The sequence below is a fragment of the Amborella trichopoda genome, chromosome 10 (assembly GCF_054954075.1).
Source record: "Amborella trichopoda isolate Santa Cruz 75 chromosome 10, AtrichopodaSantaCruz75HAP2 v2.0, whole genome shotgun sequence".
Classification (NCBI taxonomy): Eukaryota; Viridiplantae; Streptophyta; class Magnoliopsida; order Amborellales; family Amborellaceae; genus Amborella; species Amborella trichopoda.
The window spans coordinates 38,623,247-38,641,744 of record NC_142345.1 but is presented as its reverse complement, the minus strand read 5'-3'; the positions used below and the strand labels follow the sequence as shown (position 1 = coordinate 38,641,744).

General features: G+C 36.7%; 2 protein-coding genes across 11 annotated transcripts; one reads left to right on the top strand and one right to left on the bottom strand.

Moving 5' to 3' along the window:
• Positions 1–99: 99 nt before the first annotated feature.
• On the top strand, positions 100–8,467 carry LOC18434096 (putative receptor-like protein kinase At4g39110). Of its 10 annotated transcripts, XM_020667113.2 has the most exons (9): positions 100–220; positions 4,359–5,109; positions 5,307–5,351; positions 5,634–5,744; positions 5,833–5,946; positions 6,183–6,416; positions 6,536–6,651; positions 7,204–7,464; positions 8,125–8,467. In XM_020667113.2, the coding sequence occupies exons 2-9, from the start codon at positions 4,470–4,472 to the stop codon at positions 8,353–8,355; spliced, it is 1,752 nt and encodes a 583-aa protein (XP_020522772.2). In that variant the 5' UTR covers positions 100–220; positions 4,359–4,469; the 3' UTR covers positions 8,356–8,467. The 10 variants fall into 10 exon arrangements, 3 of the variants coding, with proteins under 3 accessions (XP_020522772.2, XP_020522773.2, XP_088705683.1); XR_016042615.1 differs by lacking the exon at positions 100–220 and having other exon boundaries at positions 2,394–5,109; positions 6,203–6,416; positions 7,223–7,464; XR_016042614.1 differs by lacking the exon at positions 100–220 and having other exon boundaries at positions 2,394–5,109; positions 6,203–6,443.
• A 54-nt stretch (positions 8,468–8,521) lies between these two features.
• LOC18434097 (U-box domain-containing protein 19) lies at positions 8,522–11,089 on the bottom strand. Its single transcript, XM_006844172.4, has one exon. The coding sequence runs from the start codon at positions 10,842–10,844 to the stop codon at positions 8,751–8,753; it is 2,094 nt and encodes a 697-aa protein (XP_006844235.2). The 5' UTR covers positions 10,845–11,089; the 3' UTR covers positions 8,522–8,750.
• Positions 11,090–18,498: the final 7,409 nt, after the last annotated feature.

Genomic DNA, 18,498 nt, shown 5'->3' with positions numbered 1-18,498 from the left:
TACTTTCTTGGGGAAATGCATGATATGTATGACTGTTATGTATGTTGTGGTGTATGGTACAACCCTAGGACACTCACCGTCTCATTCCAATGACTGATGGTTGAGATGAACTTCTGACGGCAGAAATCCCCCTTGGGTACAACTAATCTCCACCTTCCACACTGCGAATCGACTGCAATGCCCCCGAGGTGTACCATATATCAGATATCATAGAACAGAGGTTTGGACCATGCCCCTAAGACTATTCTTACTATTACTATTATGGAGTTAGGGAAAAGGAATTCTTTTTTTCTCCCCCAGCTATTAAGAAATAATCATATTATTTAGAGGTTGTTTTCTACAGATGTGGGGTTCAAAAGTAGTTGCTGTAGTGGACCAGCACAGGTAGTGTAGAAAATAGTGTAATCCTATTTAGTGGTCCACCCAAGCATACGCCCTTACAGTATTTATTGCATTTTGTCTCCATCTTTTTGGGCAAAATTTGGTTGAAATCTGTCCAGCTTTCCAACAGTAACAGTAGTAAAAACCCAAAAAGTATGGAATAAATAATAGAAATCACAAGAGTTTCAAGGTAATTCTATAAAGATTCCCCTCAAAATTTGACTCTTTTGATCCCAATAACAATTAAGGCCATGCAGGCCCATGGCAATTATTGAACTCCCAGTTCCATATTTAGTGCCAAGTCCTAGGTTCTAATACAGGTTACTGCCAAGGGTAAGGTAAAAGCCCAATTTGGAAGCCCAATGGGCTCAGCACAGAAGTGGAGATAGAACTAGAGCTTAAACCCAAGCTCATCTCTATTCGTTGTGAGCTATAAGGCAAGAACAACGAAAATCGCCAAAATGGTAAAATTTTTATCAGTTAATAGACTAAATAATTAAGAGTGTTTATATACTTCAGGAGGAAAAATACTTGAGTTATTTAAAAATTATATTATTTTCAAAAGCTTTATTTTTGAAAGATATCTTTTTATGTGTTTAGCATGTGTAGCAAGCTTCTACTTACTTCCTCAAGCAAACGAGCCTTTGGGTGATTTTTTGATCCATTTAAGTATAACTAAATGATTATTTAAAAAGAAAAAAAAACTGAGTTCTTTAGCACCTTGATCTTAATTGTTCAAATGGTCCTTGTTCAATCTTGGAATGTTATTTTCTTCAGGCCATTTGAATTTAATTTTTCGACACTCGTCACTAAGTTTAAGGTGTAAAGTCTTAAAATTTTGGCTTGGGTTAGTCATGAAGTCCAATAATTTTTTTTGGGAATTTTGTATCTATTTAATGATGCACTTACATCCACTCATTTTAAAATTTAAGGGACAAAAATGGTTATGATCTCCATGTACAAAAGATAGATAAATGATCGTTTTTATAGACACTCCCCTCCATAAATACTTAGGGCAGAGATGGACATTATGTTCCTCCCATGGGGCCAATAAATCATTTTGCTTTTGTCTTGTCCTAGAGTCAAATGAGTGTTTGTGAGGAGAGAGGACCTATACAGAGTCTGTGGTCACTTGTGTGTTTGAAGTGCACTTCGTATGTTTGCATCGGTGTCTTTGGCCTACGTAAAAATGAACCTATATGGCTATTGAGAAAATACTTTTGTGGTTTCCATTCCCATTAACCCCAACCCGCTAACACCTTCATAAAGCTATTCTTAAACTATTTGAAAAAACAGGTAGGGGCTGTAATCCCGACAGATTTACCCAAAAAAAAATAAAAAAAAACAGTGTTTTGGTTGTTAGCATTTCAAGTATGCGACTCACATGAGGAGCGACACAGGCGTGTGGGAGCTTAAGGTGCATTTTGCATTTCGTACACTCGCATCGGTGCAGAGGCACCTATAGTCAATCAGTGGACGTATTTATTTACGTTTTGCGTATGTTTTAAGTGTGGCTAACACAGTTGGGCCAGGCTACTGCTCTAGAGCAACGTGATCTTTGGCTTTAGATAAGGCGAAGGTTAACCACACTTAGTGCAACACGCATGAGACCGAGTTTTAAGATGCAGGTGGAGTTGATTGTGGTTAGGATCATGTGCCCTTTGGGGAAAAAAGCGGTATTTTGAAAATTTTGGATCTCGAAATCGCCTTTCTAACAAAAAATTTTTTTTCCTTTTTTTATCTTTTCTGGTTTTTGATATGTTAACTATTGGAATAGAGGATGAGACATTATTGAGACATCCGGTCCCTTAACCACTATGCCCTAACCCCACCTTAAAAAAAAAAAAAAAAAAAAAAAAGCTAAAATAAAATTCCGTTGCATCTTCAAATTGGTTTTTAATTTGAGCAAAAAAAGTTAAGTTTAAGATATCGACCAATGTAAAACTAAGTTGAAAGAAAAACGTGGAAAATTTTAGACCTAAATGATGAAATGTATAAAATGGAAGGTGTGGTTTGTATAAGGCTGAGGCCCTGAACAATCAAGGTAAGGTGCATATTCAAATCATGTTAAAAGATGTTATTTTAGTACTGAAAATCTTTGTGATGGTTCAAAACTTTATTTTCATGTCCAATTATAGAATTTCAAGTTTAAAAAATAATGTAGATCGAACAGATCTATGAACACTTGATAATCTCGAAATTTGATAGTCCAAAAAACACATTACAAGACGCACTATTTTCAAATTTGAAATCTAATTTTTTCATGTCCATATATATATCTAGAGGCCAAGATGATAAATTGTGCGTTTTCAACATATCGAAATAATCTCTTATAGTGAAATCTTGAGGTGCGCTTTAATTTGATTGTTTAGAGCCTCACCCTTATATAAATATTTTCCTTCTTTAATTCAAAAAAAAATATTTTGCAGCCCATAAACTCTTATTTTTCTTCTTTTTTGGCTTGTTAAATATGAAAGTTTTGAGGGTGGCTAAAAGCCAATAGGAGCATACCTGATAAATGCCATGTGGTTTTAAGCGACGGCTTCTCCAATAAATGAAATGTTTTCATCTATCATCATATTAAAGCCCTGCCTTGTCATCCAAAACACTTGACGACATTCTAAAAAAACAACATTAACCACCAAAGCAACTCTTTCAATCATTTTTCCAACTGTCGTTTCCCTTTGTTATCATCCCATCAACAATGGCCGGCACCCCCTCTCTCTCTCTCTCTCTCTCTCTCTCTCTCTCTCTCACAGAGGTCAATTTTCCAATTCCTCTCTCTCTATTTCTCATTTCTCCAAGTGATCCAGTGTTGAGTGACTCAGGCGAGTCGACTTGGACTCGGCTAAGTTTCTTGGACTAAGCCCTGTTGTTGCTGACTCAAGTACTTGGATAAAATTTGGGGTCAGTATCCTCGGACTTAAGATTTGGTTGTGTACCTCAACCTCGCCCTATGGGTAAAGCGAGTTCGTGGTGAGTTAGGTGTAGATCTTGCCAGGCCCAAACATATGCAAGAAAATTTGTATAAAAAATTTAAAAAATAAGACACAATAGCATAATGGTTAGAAATACTTCTTTAGAAGACTTTATTAATTTTTAAGATTATTTGGGTGCTTTTGTTTATTTTTTTTAAATTATTCTAAAATATTTTATGTATAAATTCACTTCTTCAATAACCCATCTTTTATAGCTTTTTTCAATGCAATTTAGTCTCCTAATGATTCAAATAATCCTTTCAACTTTCTTTATTTTTAAAGATTTTTTACCCCTTTTTAAGCTTCTTTCACTGTTTTTGGGGAGTAACAAAATTGGATGAGTCCACTCGGCTCAGCCAAGGGCCAAGGACCAAGGACCTTGGCCAAGTCGATTTTCCCTACACTGCTCGGGGTTATATATAAAAAAAAATCGTAAAAACCATATAAAATTGTAAATAATTATATATGTAATTTTAATGTTCGTTTATGATAATTTTGAGTGTTTCTTGTCATATGCCCGATTTTATATTTGAGTGTGTATAGCATGCTCGTGCAGGAGCATACGGTACAGAAACTCCTTCAGGAAAAATGGTTTTTTGGAAGCCCACTATTGGCTTGAAATTTTGGGAACTATCTAAGTATCACTAAACAACTATTTGCAAAGAAAAAAAAAAAAAAAGATCTATCTAAGTATCACTAAACTTCTTTCATTTATTTTATTTTTTTATTTTTACATTTTTTTATTTTTTATTTTTAAGGTGATTTCCAGTACATTACTCTGCGAGTCCCGAGTTACTCAGATTGGGCCGGGCTGAGTCCCAAGCCTGAGCCAAGTTCTTGAGCTTTGGATTTATCAGTAGACCAATCTCACTCTGCAAAAGATTCAGCTAAGCGCAACAAGGACCATCATAGAAAGGTTCTGGGTATTAATATAATACCATATTTAATACATAATTTTAATCTCTCTCTCACACACATACACATTTCCCATTTTTACAGTCATCTTCATTGCTAAGAGAAGATAGAGCCAAATCCAACAACAAAGGAGCCTCACATGCCAAATCTTTCCACAGAGCAAAAGGAAAAGAACCCATTCCAAATTCTTCCTCCATGGCTCAAACCCACCTCTCCTTATCACTCCCCCTTCTTCTAATCTCCATATTCTTCCCAACCTCTAATTCACAGGCCTACAATTCCAATGTTTGCTCCTTAAATTTTACAGTTTCCACTTTTGGAAATTCTCCAAATTGTGAAGGTGGAAATTGGGATGGTTTCTTGCCCAACAATTGTTGTTCAGGGCCATTAGAAGATTATCTCTTTGCCTTGGCTTTGAAATCAAACCAAACTAGTGGTAGAATATTTCCTCATCCAAGAGAGGAGAGAGCATGCCTCAACCTTCTGAAGGATTTGACTGGCATAGAAGCGGCGAATTGTGGGCTCCAAAGATTGGCATGGGGTGATGACAATTGCTCTGGTTTTACAGTTGAAGATGTTTGGAAGAATCTTGGAGCTCAGTTAGGCTCCTTGAGAGAGAATTGCAAGTTGACGAGAGAGAATAAGCTTTGCCCACTGTGCTTAAAGAGTTGGGATCAGATAGGGGAATTGGTTTCTATTGATGTGGGGTTGGTTAATAGTAGCAGTCATGTTTGCAAGTTTGCAGTTCTGGTTTCAATGGTAAGCACTAAAATTGAGGACTCTGAATGGATCTCGGGAGTTTTTGAATGCCTCTCTCAACAAAGTGATGTTCGAGGTACGTGAATCATCTCTTTCTCTCTTTGAGTTCATAAATTCAGATCGTTGGAGCAAATCTCTTCAAAATGTCTCTTAGCCTTCAATGCTGGACTCCGAGAGTTGGAATCCAGAGACCTAGATTGAATTTAACTATTTGGTTCCTGAATTTGAGGATATTGTAATGCTTTGAGTGAGATGGTATGCTTATTTTTGCAGTGGAAGTGAAAAGTAAGGACACAAAGGAGGACAAGGCATACAAAGGTAGAATCCCCCACCAAGAGTGCTGTTTTCTGATCTCCGTCTTCCTTTTTCTTTATTTTTTCGCCAAGAATTGGCAATCATTATGCAAAGATGGTCAAACGGTTTATGTGATCATTGTAATCGTCACATAACACAATGACTATAAAAATGCATTCCAAGATAAATTATGATGAATTGAGCATCACTAGGTGATCGAAAGCAGATGCTTTCCTGCTTCAGAGTAATGAGAGAGCGAGAGAGAGAGAGAGAGAGGAAACTGAAGAATTGCTGGTGAAAATACAGGGGTGTTAACAGCGATGGGGATCCTTATAGGGATATCAGTGGCAATTCTCTTCATGGGATACGTCTATCTCAAAAGAAAGAGGATACAGAGTACCCATAAAGAAACAGAAGGTACTTGCTTCATCTATTTCTCTCTTTAACCCAATTTCTCACTCATATAACCCATATAACCACTTTTCTCTCTCCTGCATCCAATTAGCTTTGGAAGAACTACCGCCTAAGGTGTCTACATGTAAAAAACTCTCAGTGAAAGAGGTATATGCAGCAACAAATGATCTCAGTGATCTGAACTTCATTGGTCAAGGGAGTGCTGGTTAGTGGTTCCTCTTGTTTCTCAACCTAATTTACATGGTGTTGGAGGGAATTTTTCTTTTTCTTTTGAAGGTCAGAGAGACATACAGTCTTTCTGATTCTTTGTGGCTACAAGTTGGATTTTTCCAAGGTTAATGGAATCTTTGTTTTCTACATCAACATGTTAAGAGAGGGAAATTCCGCTTCTTTTTTGAAAGTTGAGAGAGTGAATTATTTGTAATTCTTGATAGTTTACAGTGTTTGAAATGCTAGGAAAGGTGTACAAAGGTGTCCTCATGAATGGCACAAGAGTTGCAGTGAAGCACATTTTTAAGGAAGGACAGGGAGAAACCTTCGTGAGAGAAGTTACAAGTCTCTCGCATGTTAGGAACCCGAATCTTGTCTCTCTTTTGGGCTATTGTGAGGAAGAGGAAGAGTTCTTCCTCGTCTATGAGCTTTGTTGTAATGGAAGTCTCTCAGAGTGGCTCTTTGGTAATTCCTAAATTCTTTTGAGAATTGGTATGTTACTAGTTAGTCACTTAGTCTCTCAGTTTCCCAGTGTGGCTCTTTCATAATTCCTAAATCCTTTTGGTAATGATGGATCTTACCAGGCAAGGACAGAGTATTGTCATGGACACAGAGGCTGGAGATAGCAATAGATAGTGCTAGAGGGCTTTGGTTCCTCCATACATATCCAGAAGGATGCATTGTCCACCGCGATGTTAAGGTTGGCATTCTATATCTCCCCCCTTCCCCCCCACCCACCCCACCAAAAAAAAGGGGAAAAAAAAGAAAAAGAAAGAGCTGTTAACTAGCTCTGTTAAACTCCCAAATTCATAGCAGCATCCCTCTACTTTCTGGTATCAACCACATTAGGCTTATGAAAATAAAGCCCCTGTATTTCCTCTTCTTCTGTTCTCTCTCAGCTTTTCAGTCATTATTCAACCATGTTCCCTCTCTCTTCTGTTTTCTTTCTCATCTCAACCAAATCACTATTGCAAATAAATATACAGCCAACCTGGACCCCGTCCCCTCCCCCCTCTCATTTGTCTCTCTTCTTAATCTTTATATTGAGCATGGTTTTCGTAATGTCTCTCTTAATGAACCTTCAAAATGAACACCATCTTTATATATTTCACTATTTTCACCTCTACAGAACCTAGAAATTTATCATGGATCCCTATGATTTATTTCTGCTGAACATTCACTTAAGTCATGCTTAAATTTTGTGTCTCTACTGAACTTTTGATTCGATCATGTTTTCTGCTCCTTAACAAAGCCTGCCAACATCCTCCTAGGAGATGATTTTGAAGCCAAAGTCTCGGACTTTGGTCTTTCCAAATTGATAGACATTGGGCGATCACATGTGAGCTCTGAAGTGAGAGGAACACTGGGTTATGTGGACCCTGAATATCAGAGAAACCACCAAGTCAAAGCTTCAGGTGATGTGTATAGCTTTGGGGTCATGCTTCTCCAAATCCTTTCAGGGAAGAGAGCAATCAACCTGAAATTGAGAAGACCAATGCCTTTAGAGAGAATGGTAAGATATTAAATTCTTCTTGAGGGGGTTCTTGGATTCTTCTCTCTCTATTGAATTTGCAGCAGAAAGGAAGTTGGTTTTATTCCTGGTCCAAAGTTTCAGATTTTCAATTGGATTTAGGCTAGTTTTAAATGGATGATTTTGACCCAAATTTGATTAAGCTCAACTGAATGTTTGGAGGGTTCATCTCTTCCTTTTGAAATGGAGAGAGAGAGAGAGAGAGAGAGAGAGAGAGAGAGAGAGAGAGAGAGAGAGAGCTTGACTGTTGGCCCAACACTTCTACCAAAGTTTTAATTCCAGGCTTAGATTCAGCTAAATTTTGAATCAAAATCTCAAGATCAAAAGAACCTATTGTTTTTGTGAACCAAATTTTGTTGATTTTGCCCCTAAATTTCGTAGAATTTATACGAATTTCATCAAAATATCAAAAGCAGAACACCCTTTTCAATTGGCTGAATTCATCTGACTTCGCCACTAAATTTGGTGGGCTCTACCTCATTTTAATCTCATATGAAGAAGAACTCATTTTTTCTGAGAACCATATTCCACTGGTTTTACCATTAAATCTTGAGAAACTGGTTCAAATTTTTGTTACTCACAAAGTAGATTGAATCAACAAACTTAAGAAGTCACAAATAATTTGTTAAAAATTTTGTTCAGGCTAAGGAGCTTACTAAAGGAGGCAACATATCAGAGTTTGCAGATCCAAAAATGAAGGGGAATTATTCAGCAGAGGCCTTTGATCTCACGTTAAAGATTGCACTCTCGTGCACAGGGTATAAGGTTCAGAGGCCATCAATGGAGGAGGTGGTGGTGGGATTGGAGAAGGCATGGTATATATCAACGGCAGGGACCCAAGATCCTCCTCCTCATGAATTCTCCTATTCTTGAACCCATAATACAAGAACCAATTAATGTATGCATATATGAAATGTATCTGAAATTTAGTGTTGTTGCTACAGAATAAATTGTCTTCAAAGAAACAAAGAGATTCAGTGTCAAATCTCTCTCACTCTCTCTCTCAAAGACAAACATATCCACAAGAAACCATCTTAAATTGCGAAATCTATCTCTTCTCATTTTCATATCAAAACAATATTATCATAGAGAACCTTTTAAAACTGCATACAAAACTTTATAACGCCGCAACATTTATCTTCTAGCTTTGACATCAAAATCAAAATATAATATCATACAAATGAGACTAGGGCTCCCCAAATGTATTTACAGGCGAACACCCTCCAAATCACACAAAAGAAAGAATCAAAGAATTAGAGTTGGGGTTTTTACAGAGCATGAACAACCTGCATCCCTGGTCGAGCTTCCTGGTTAAAAAAATTAGGGCTCGAGGGATAGAAATCATGGAGAAATTTCAGAAGAGCACTCGCCTTTTTACTAGGACGAGCGCTCCCACTTGTTTGAAGAGAATACAGAGAAGCCATTATCGATGGCTCCCTTCTAAGCTCAGCAACTACTTCAGGCCCTCCATTAACACACAGAGAGAGTAAACTGGCAACACAATACTCCTTTATAGATCTCGGAGCTTCATTGCTCAAAATTCTGGCTAAAATGGTCATGGCTCCCGCCTGTATCAAAGCAGCAGACCCCTCTGGTTTCTCTGCCAAAGTCACGACTACAGCTAGCACGTCGGCCAAAAGCTCTTTTTTTTTATCTAGGGCAAGGAGGTGAAGTAGAGCGGGAATTATTCCAGCTGAAATTGCCTTTTTATGGTTACCTGGATACAGGATCAACCCCAAAAGAGCCGCTACTGCATTTTTCTTGCCCCTAGTTGTTCCTTCCCATATCAGCTGAACCAGTGCTGGAATAGTAGAAGGAATTTCGCCAATAATTGGTCGGAGTTCTCGATTTCCAGCCAAATAGAAAAGGGTGGCAGCCGCAAATTCACGTGTTTCTTGCCGGATTCCAGCAACTAATACATTTGAAATCCCGCAAATCCCACCGGAATTTGCGATATCTGTCCGGTTTTCTGGCAACTTGGCTAGGCTCAATAACGAAGCCATGGCATTCTCTTGTGTCGAGGGGCAATTGATGTTGGCGATGATAGCTGGAATGACGCTGGATTCTGGCAAAGTTTGCCGAAAATCAGGGTCAGATTTCACCAACTGGCGGATTATTTGCAAAGCGATGTCATTTTCTGGTGAGATTCCAGCAACGAGTTTAGTGACTAAAAACTCAGAAAGAATCTGCTTCCCTTTCTTAGCTGCTTTACCAGCTGGAATCGGTGGAAGAATTTGTTTCTGACTGGTAGAGGTCGCTGGGAATTCTTTGCCAATGAGGCGGAGGACCTTGTGTGTCAGATTATGAACAGCGTTGTTGGGAAAAATGTGTGAGTGGGTCAGTGTCACGCCGGTTTTAGGGCATGTTGTGTTTCCGGCAGAGAGCCACTGCAATATCGAAATCCTGTCGTAAGTGTGCCCTGTCGAGATGGTAACCGGGTCTGTCATGATCTCGAGCGAGATCGGGCACCGGAAGTCTGTCAGGTTCATGCCAGAAATCTTTAAAAACTCGCCTGAAAAGCTTGTGGAGTCGCCAGAAAATGTCCATCTCTCACCAAAAGGACTAATTGAGTTACTACAAAATCTTGATTTATTGCTGGAGGAGATCTTTTCAGAAGAGCTTGTGGAATTGCCGGAAAAATCGAATACCAGACTCTGCGAATACTGAAGAAATGCTATGAGCCCACTAACGAGGTCTGTATCCCTGCTTCCCTCTCCACCACTGACTTCCTCTTTAAGGAAACAAATCTCATCTGCACATTCTGTGGAGCTCGTGATCCTCAGACGACTAAGAATCCGTCTAAGATCGCCGGTGTCAGGAGAGATGCCCCTCTCGAACCCCGACAAAACTGCAATAACATCTCTGGCAGCCCATTCCTCCAAAGGCTCGGGCATAAATTGGACCCTCCGAGCCTGCTCCAACAGCAGGGCGACGTGCTCTCTAACGTCCGGCGAGATTTCGAAGTCATAGAGGGGAAGCACATCGAGGGCAACAGAGATGTCACGAGAGAGAGATCGACACTCATGGGAGAGTCGTCTGGAGTTGAGGGCGAGCCAGAGGCGGGCCCCAGGGCGGCAACAGTCATGGAGGAGGAAGTTGAGCTTTTGGAGGGTGAAATGCAGCTCGGAGAGGGCAAGGAGGGCGGTGGACGAGAAGTGGTGGTCCGACAATTCGTCAAATAGGAGAAGAAGGGTGGTGGTCTGTCTGATGAGCTCGCGAGCATCACGACGGTGGGTGGGGAGATAGGTGGTGCATATGGTGCGGGAGAGACGAATCAGAGATGAGAGGAGGGCCGCAGGGTCGATATCCGGGCAGGGAGCAACCGCAGGGAGCGTGAGAAACCGTCGTCTGGCCAAGGCCATGAGAAAGAGAGAGGATGATCGAGAGAGAGGCTTGTTGTAGTTCGCTGAAGCTGAATTTTGAGATAGAGAGAGATTGGTTTTGCAGATGAACAATTTATAAATGCAAGAAGGAAGGATGACCCAATTACAGATGGGGAGACAGAGATTTGCAGGTGATGAATGAAGAGAGAGATGGGAAGAAATCACCAGAAATAACTTTTTGATTACCGGCAAAAATAGGGACAAAAAAAAAAAAAAAAAGGATAAAAATGTTAGATATATTTTGGAGCTGAAGACAAATTGGGAAGTTTAAGAGAAAAAGAGTTTGCAGCAGAAAAGAGACAAGAGTTAGAGAGAGAAAGAAGAGAGAGAGAGTGGAGTTAGATTTTGCAGGTAGAGAATTCGTTGGATCCCTGACTTAGGGGAAAACTATCCACGAGCACGAGACTCTTAATATAGGGAAGCTCACGGGACACGTGTCAGTCGGATAGCACGGCTTCATTTTCCTCGATCGAGATCGCCCTTTCTCTGCTGGGGCTCGTCAGACGTGGACACGTGTACATAGGCGGAGGCGTGTCCAATCCGAGGAAGCTTATTGGTTTCTTCGTAGCATCGTGGGCTATTCAAATGTAGGTATGTACGGTAATACAAATTTTGACTCGCTTTCTACTTACGTGGCGGGACGCGGGTGGATGCCGACGGTTGGGTGGGACCCAGAGATTCGAAGGTCAGATTCGGAATGATGTGGAATAATTGAGGGTAGAATAGTCATTTACAGTGGATAGTTGGATTCTTGGTATTTTGGTAACTTTTAGTGGAGGAGATTGTCATATGTGTCATCCGTGTGATCGTGAAAAGCCTAGGTCACTATGCTATGAGCCTGTGAAAGATGGGCGGTGACGATGGACCCATGAAAAATGACACGATCCAAATGATCTATATGCTCATTCCATCACCATCCATTGGTTGATTGGACGTAGGTGGTTCATGGTTTACTTTCCCTTGTGGGGAAAGGGTAGATCCCATGTTTTATCTTTGGGAAACGCTTATATAGAGCCTAGGCTCTAAATAATCAAATTAGAGCCGACCTCAAAACTAGAAGAGGTTATTTTGATGTTCAAATATCATCAAATTAATCATCAAGATGCATGGATATAAGAAAAAAATAGATTTCAAATTATAGAAATAGTTCATCTTGTAACTAATTTTTAGACTGTCAATTTTTAAGATTTTTAAATTTTTATAGATCTGTTCGATCTACACTATTTTTGAAGCTTTAAATTTTATAACTTAAGATAAAAATATAATTTAAGGCTTTTACAAAACTTTTCAGTATTGAAACCATATTTACCGACACTATATGAAGGTGGGCTCTAATTTGATTGTTTAGAGCCTTGGGTCTATACAAACCGCACCCTTTATCTTTTATATGGGAAGCATTTTTTAAGTCGTGAAAAAAATAAAATAAAATAAAATATGAGATTAATTTTCGGCTATTGGACATGGCCATATAAAATCTCAACCATTGGGTGCATCCCCATAAATATCTAGTTTAGCAAACACCACAAACTTTGCAAGGTTTTAGAGAAAGTGGAATCATGTTAGGGGTGACAACTGGTCGGGTTGGGTCTGGCCCGAAAAATGATATGGGACCCAGACCCAAATTCGGGCCGCACCCGAATGCATCCGATGTGGACCCAGACCCGCATCCGATCGGACCCGACCTAAAAATTTAAATATATATATATATATAATTATATTTTTTATACTGGGACTCGAAAAATATTACGAGACCCAGACCTGGATCCGGATCCAAATAGTATTGAGGTCCAACATTTAGACCCGGATCCAACCAAATGGTTCCAATTTTTAAACCCTTACCCAGATGAGATCCAATACCCCTTGGGTCCCAAATGAGGTCGAGATCCAGGTCCATTGCCACCCCTACTCATGTATGTTATTTGTCGATCTTGTACGTGTGCTTAAAATTAAAACTAATAGTAGTCAATATTTAAATCAAAGCGCCCCAATGGACCCACCAGATTCATAAACTAGACTTGTCCAAGACAAATAGCCCAGTTGCTGTGGCAGTAGCTAGACTCCCTTTGAGTTTCGTTCAAAGACGAAAACATTGACAATTGACATAATTACCACTTTTCGGTGGTTTCAACTTTCGGGAGCATAGCAGAATTACCATCTTTTCATAACTGCAGCTCTTTTAAGGTTCTTCTTTTTGGCATAGCATAACGGAAAAATGGTTTGATACTGCAATACTATAAAAAAGAAGTAAAGTCTCATCTCATTATTCATTGAAAATTGCAATTAAAGCATTGAAAAACCTTTACATTGGTCACCTTTGCTCGAATATTATGGCTGTGAAAAGAATTATGATTTCAAGCCTAAAAATAGTATATATTGTCATAAATTATCTAAACCGCCTATTTCACCCTAGAAATAAGTGTTCATAGATCCGCAAAGATCTGTACAAGTTTTTGAGTTTCAGATTTTATTGTCAGGGTTGAAAATTGATTTTAGAGCCATAATGGAGATTCATGTTGACGAAAGTATTTTTTGATGAAAATTTAAGGTGAGGCTTTATTTTGTTTTCATAAAGTCTTGGCCTTATAAAAACTTCATTCTAATGGTATTATTGCTGTTTCTATTTTTTATTTTAAAAAATATTTCGATAGGGTCACAACCCTATCGAAATAAGTAAAACCTCACCGCAAAACTCACAGGAAATAATAGTTCTTGCATCAAAAAACCGTCAAATTGATCATCTCAGCCTTGACTATTATATATATATATATATATATATATATATTTTTTTTTTTTAATTTATTTTTTAAATTTTTAATTTTTTTTTTTTTGAGCCCTAAAGATAAGTGTTCATATATCCACATGACTTATATTATTTTTTGAACTTCAAATTTCATAGTCAGTATTGGAAATTGATTTTAGAACTATGGTGGAGATTTCCAATGCTCAAAGTGCTTTCGGAATGAGAATTTAAGTAAGGCTTTATTTTATTTTCATAAAGCCTGGTCTTATATGTAGAGAAAAATAACTGTCACAATATCAGAATAATCCGCTTCTCAATTAGTGTAACAATGTTATACTAGCTCAAAACTCATAACCAAAGAGATAGAAGAAGAACAAACAAGATGATGTGGAAGAAAACCTTTCATTCAAATATGAAAAATGGGGTACATAAAGGCATTACAATCTTGATACCCAAGATTGACCTTAAAATATGTGACCCAAGGGTACATAGAGGCATTAAAATCTGGACACCGAAGATTAACCTTAAAACATGTGACCCAGGGGTACATAAAAGCATTACAATCTTGACACCCAAGATTAACTTTAATACATGTAACCCAAATTTCTCACCACACATCTCTCTTTAAATAGAGGTCCTCACAACCATATTTACTACAATAACTCTCCACTCACAATAATAACTACTAACTTACAACAATAACTACTAACCACCTGATAGTTTCATAACTTCTTATTACATAAAAATACAAATTACAACCTCACTACATAGCTTATAATAAAATAAAATACAAACTAACATAATTTCTAGAAAATACACTTTAACAATTTTAACATTATAGAAACTGCATCCTCTTTATTTTTTTTATCAAAAAGACCTGTAGACATTATCACTTAAGGTTCTTTTTTTGCACTAATTTTTGGTGCCGAACCATAAAAAGTCAGTCTGAGCTAAAACGTATCAGCACTCAACAGTTTCGTGTGGTTCCTTCACCTATTTGAGTCACTATAAATTACAAGTATCCGGTTTCTATGCAGCTAAGCCTGCATATGTAAAAATGTGGGCTTCTTAATAAATCTATTTTGAGATGAATTTTAAGACTTAATTTTTAAGGACATGTAATCTTTAACATGGAGATCATGAATATGAAAAAAACAAATAAATTTTAAAAACTAGAAATAATAAATCTGGTAAGAAAACATTTGGACCGCTAGTTTTCATTGTTTGTTGATGGAACACCTACTTGCATCCATCTTAAAGATGGATGCTTTATATTTTCTGGATCACATGTAGAAACGCAGTCCAGCCCGTATACAACAATTTTCTAAATTTAAAATATAATAAATAAAGAGAAAAAAAAGCTTTGATAATGATAATAATGATGATGATGGGGAATTTAAACAATACATATCCGTTTATTATATATGAAAATATTGTGGAAACTTGTCTTAGAATAGAAGTGTAATGCAGTAGTTTTATAACATGTGTTAAAACAATTGTGTTCAAGCTGGATTGAAAGCATTTGCTTTGCGTCCAAACTCTGATTTACTTGTCGTTGTAATCTTCTAATAAAGAAATAAGGAAGAGAAGAAGGAGACCCCAGGTGAAAGCGATCTCATGCATTTTCAATAAGTTTTTTTTTTAATTCTATCTCTCTCTCTCAATAGAGTTTGAATTTTAATATTTGTCTTTTTTTTCTACAAATCTGATTAACTTAAAAATTTGTGGGTGTGTATGCCTTAGCGAGATGCACTTAAATACATTCTAAAAAAATAATTCAAATGATAAAAAAGACCAAATTACCCCATGAATATTTGAAGAGTATTTTATCATTTTATTTATCGATAATTATTTTTAATAGTTTAGTTAGATGGGAAAAGATTAGATATACACACGTCCAAAATTTTAAATTAATCAGACTTTTGAAAGAAATCAATATTCAAATACTATTGGATAATCATGACCTTTTAATAGATTTTAGATACTGATGAACCATGAATGAAATACTGTACAAATTCACTCATAAGAGTTTGCAATAAAAAAGTTATATGCGAGTCAAAAAATGCTCCATTGACTCAAGAACATCCATCATTAAAATAAACATAAGAGAAAAGAGCACGAGGACCTAGTTTCTTTGCCAAAATCTCATGCCTATGCAAAGGGGCTATTATGATGCGCTCCAGCATGCTGCAACTCATTTATGATCCTTCATTCCAAGTGCAAATGCATCACAATGTACCTGTGGGTCCCACACTAGTTTGAACCTTGATATCCATGAGATCCTTTGGAAATAATGTCCATGATATAAATACACCATGGCCTGGTCTAAGTCTTTGTTTGCTTACCAACACAAATAAAAAAGACAAAGTTAACAATGCATCACATCCCAAATAATTTACTTTGTTCTATGGCCCACACTCATCAAAGCTTACACCTGTGACACCATGTCGGCGACGTGTCGCATTTCGCCGACATAAAAACCTAAGATGTGCCAAAAGCCAATAGGTCCACGTGTACTCGTCCACCATATTGACACGAAGCATTGCACGTGTCGCCGTCGAGCACATTAATGCATATTAGATGAGTGAAGCAATTGTCATTAGCTTGAGGATTATCTAGAAACATCCATTTCATCATCTTCTGAATCATAAAGAATTGGACAAGGAGTGTCCAACTTTAGTTTGTGGCCCCCTCCGATATTCTGGTTCTGATGCGACTCATATTGGTGTAGAAAGGGTCCAAGATTTGAGTTAAGCAATGTAGAGAGCTCAGGACCTTCAATATGTGCTACAATTAGGAATCACCACGGCTTGTGAATTCAGTGCAAGTATATTTGACTCTTTTTGGGTAGGTGTCTTATTCCATTTGATCCTCCCACTAATTCCTCTTTATTACAAATTTTAGGAGGGAAAAACTTAAAATTTATTTTACATCGTTTTTTTTTTGCATCTCCATTTTTAACTTTTCTCTTTTTAAGCTGGAATTTTGTAAATTAAGAGATCTAAAAATTATCCTGTTTTCAATTATGAGTGTGGTATTTGTTAATTGAATAAGATTTCAAAATCATAGCTCATTAATGGTAGGTCTAACAAACATGATTTGCTAGATCACATAAAAAGAGAAACTTTTTAGAGAGTATTGCCCAAGTCTTTCAATTTTATTTTATTTTTATCATCCAGATGAAGTATAAATTTTGGTGCAGTTTGTATAGAGCTTAGGCTCTAAACAATCAAATTAGAGCCTACCTTCAAATAGTGTCGAGAAATGTAGTTTTAATATTGAAAATATTTGTGATAGCCTTAAAATATATTTTCATCTTTATTTATAAAGTTTAAAGGTTCAAAAAATAGTGTAGATCGATAGATCTATTAAAACTTGAAAATCTTAGAAATTGACGGTCCAAAAATGCATTACAAAATACACTATTTCCAAAACTTGAAATCCATTTTTTTCTCATGTCCATGCATCTTGATGTTGAGATGACCAATTTGAGTATATTTGGGCAACAAAACAACTTCTTTTAGTGAAATTTTCGAGGTAGGCTCATTTTTGATTATTTAGAGCCTCGGTTCTATATAAACTTTTCCCTATAATTTTTTATAATTATGCTTAACAATAGAATGACCAAAATATCCTCACAGATTGTTGAGAGCATGAATGATTTTTTCAATTTAATTTTTTTTTACAGTTTGACCAAAGATTTTGGTGGTTTATATTTCTCATCTTATGCACTTGGAAAAATAAAAAAATAATATTTTGTAAAAAAATAAAAAATACCTGAAATTTTAAGGAATATTTTGGTTATTTTATTTTATTTGAATTGATTTTAATTTTTTTTATAGATGTGCCTAATAAGTGCACACGTATTGAGAGTTTCATCTTCATTCAAAAATTGGAAATGTAATGATATTTGAAACGTGACATCTAGTGGTCCAGTCCTATAGAGGTCCAAAAAGGTTTTAGAACTTACTAGATCTAGATTTTAGATGAAATCAAAATGTGATTAGATTTAAAATTTTGGAATTGCTATCAAGATCGAAAAATATTCTAGAACCTACTAGATGTAGATTTTAGGTGAAATCAAAATGTTATAAGATTTAAAATTTTGGAGGTATCTTATAATCATATCACAATAGCAATTGATGAAGGAAATCCTAAGATCTGTAATATTAAGTAGTCGTAGTCATATAAAAAAAGTCTCTTTTATAAAATCTGATGGCAAAAAAGTATCTTTTATAAAAGAGTCCGGGTCCGGTTTGTATAGAGCCCAGGCTCTAAATAATCAAAATAAAGTACACTTTTAAATAGTGCCAAGAAATATGGTTTCAATAATGAAAATCTTTGTGATAACTTTAAAATATATTTTTATTTTTAATATAAATTTAAAGTTTAAAAAATAGTGTAGGTCGAGCAAATCCATGAAAACTTGAAAATCTTGAAAATTGACAGCCCAAAATTACATTACAAGATGCACTATTTTCAAAACTTGAAATCCATTTTTTTTTCGTGTCCATGCATCTTGATGTCAAGATGATCAATTTGAGGATATTTGGGCATCCAAACAACATCTTCTAGTAAACTTTTTGAGGTAAGCTCTAGTTTTATTATTTATAGCATTGACTCTATATAAACTTTTTCCTTTATAAAAATTGTTCTTTGAATCAGCCATTCATACCCATTTCGTACATATCCGAACCCCACTTAAATCTATCTTAAATTTGATTTTTAATCCAAAAGATTTATTATCTAGGTTAAGATGATCATGAAAATAAAAAATTAAATTAAATTTTAATATGTAAAATGTGACTTTTTTTAAGATAATTCTACATCGTCTAAATTCATTTTAACCTCGGGGGTTTCATATATCGTCCACCTTAGAGATGGACGGCAGTG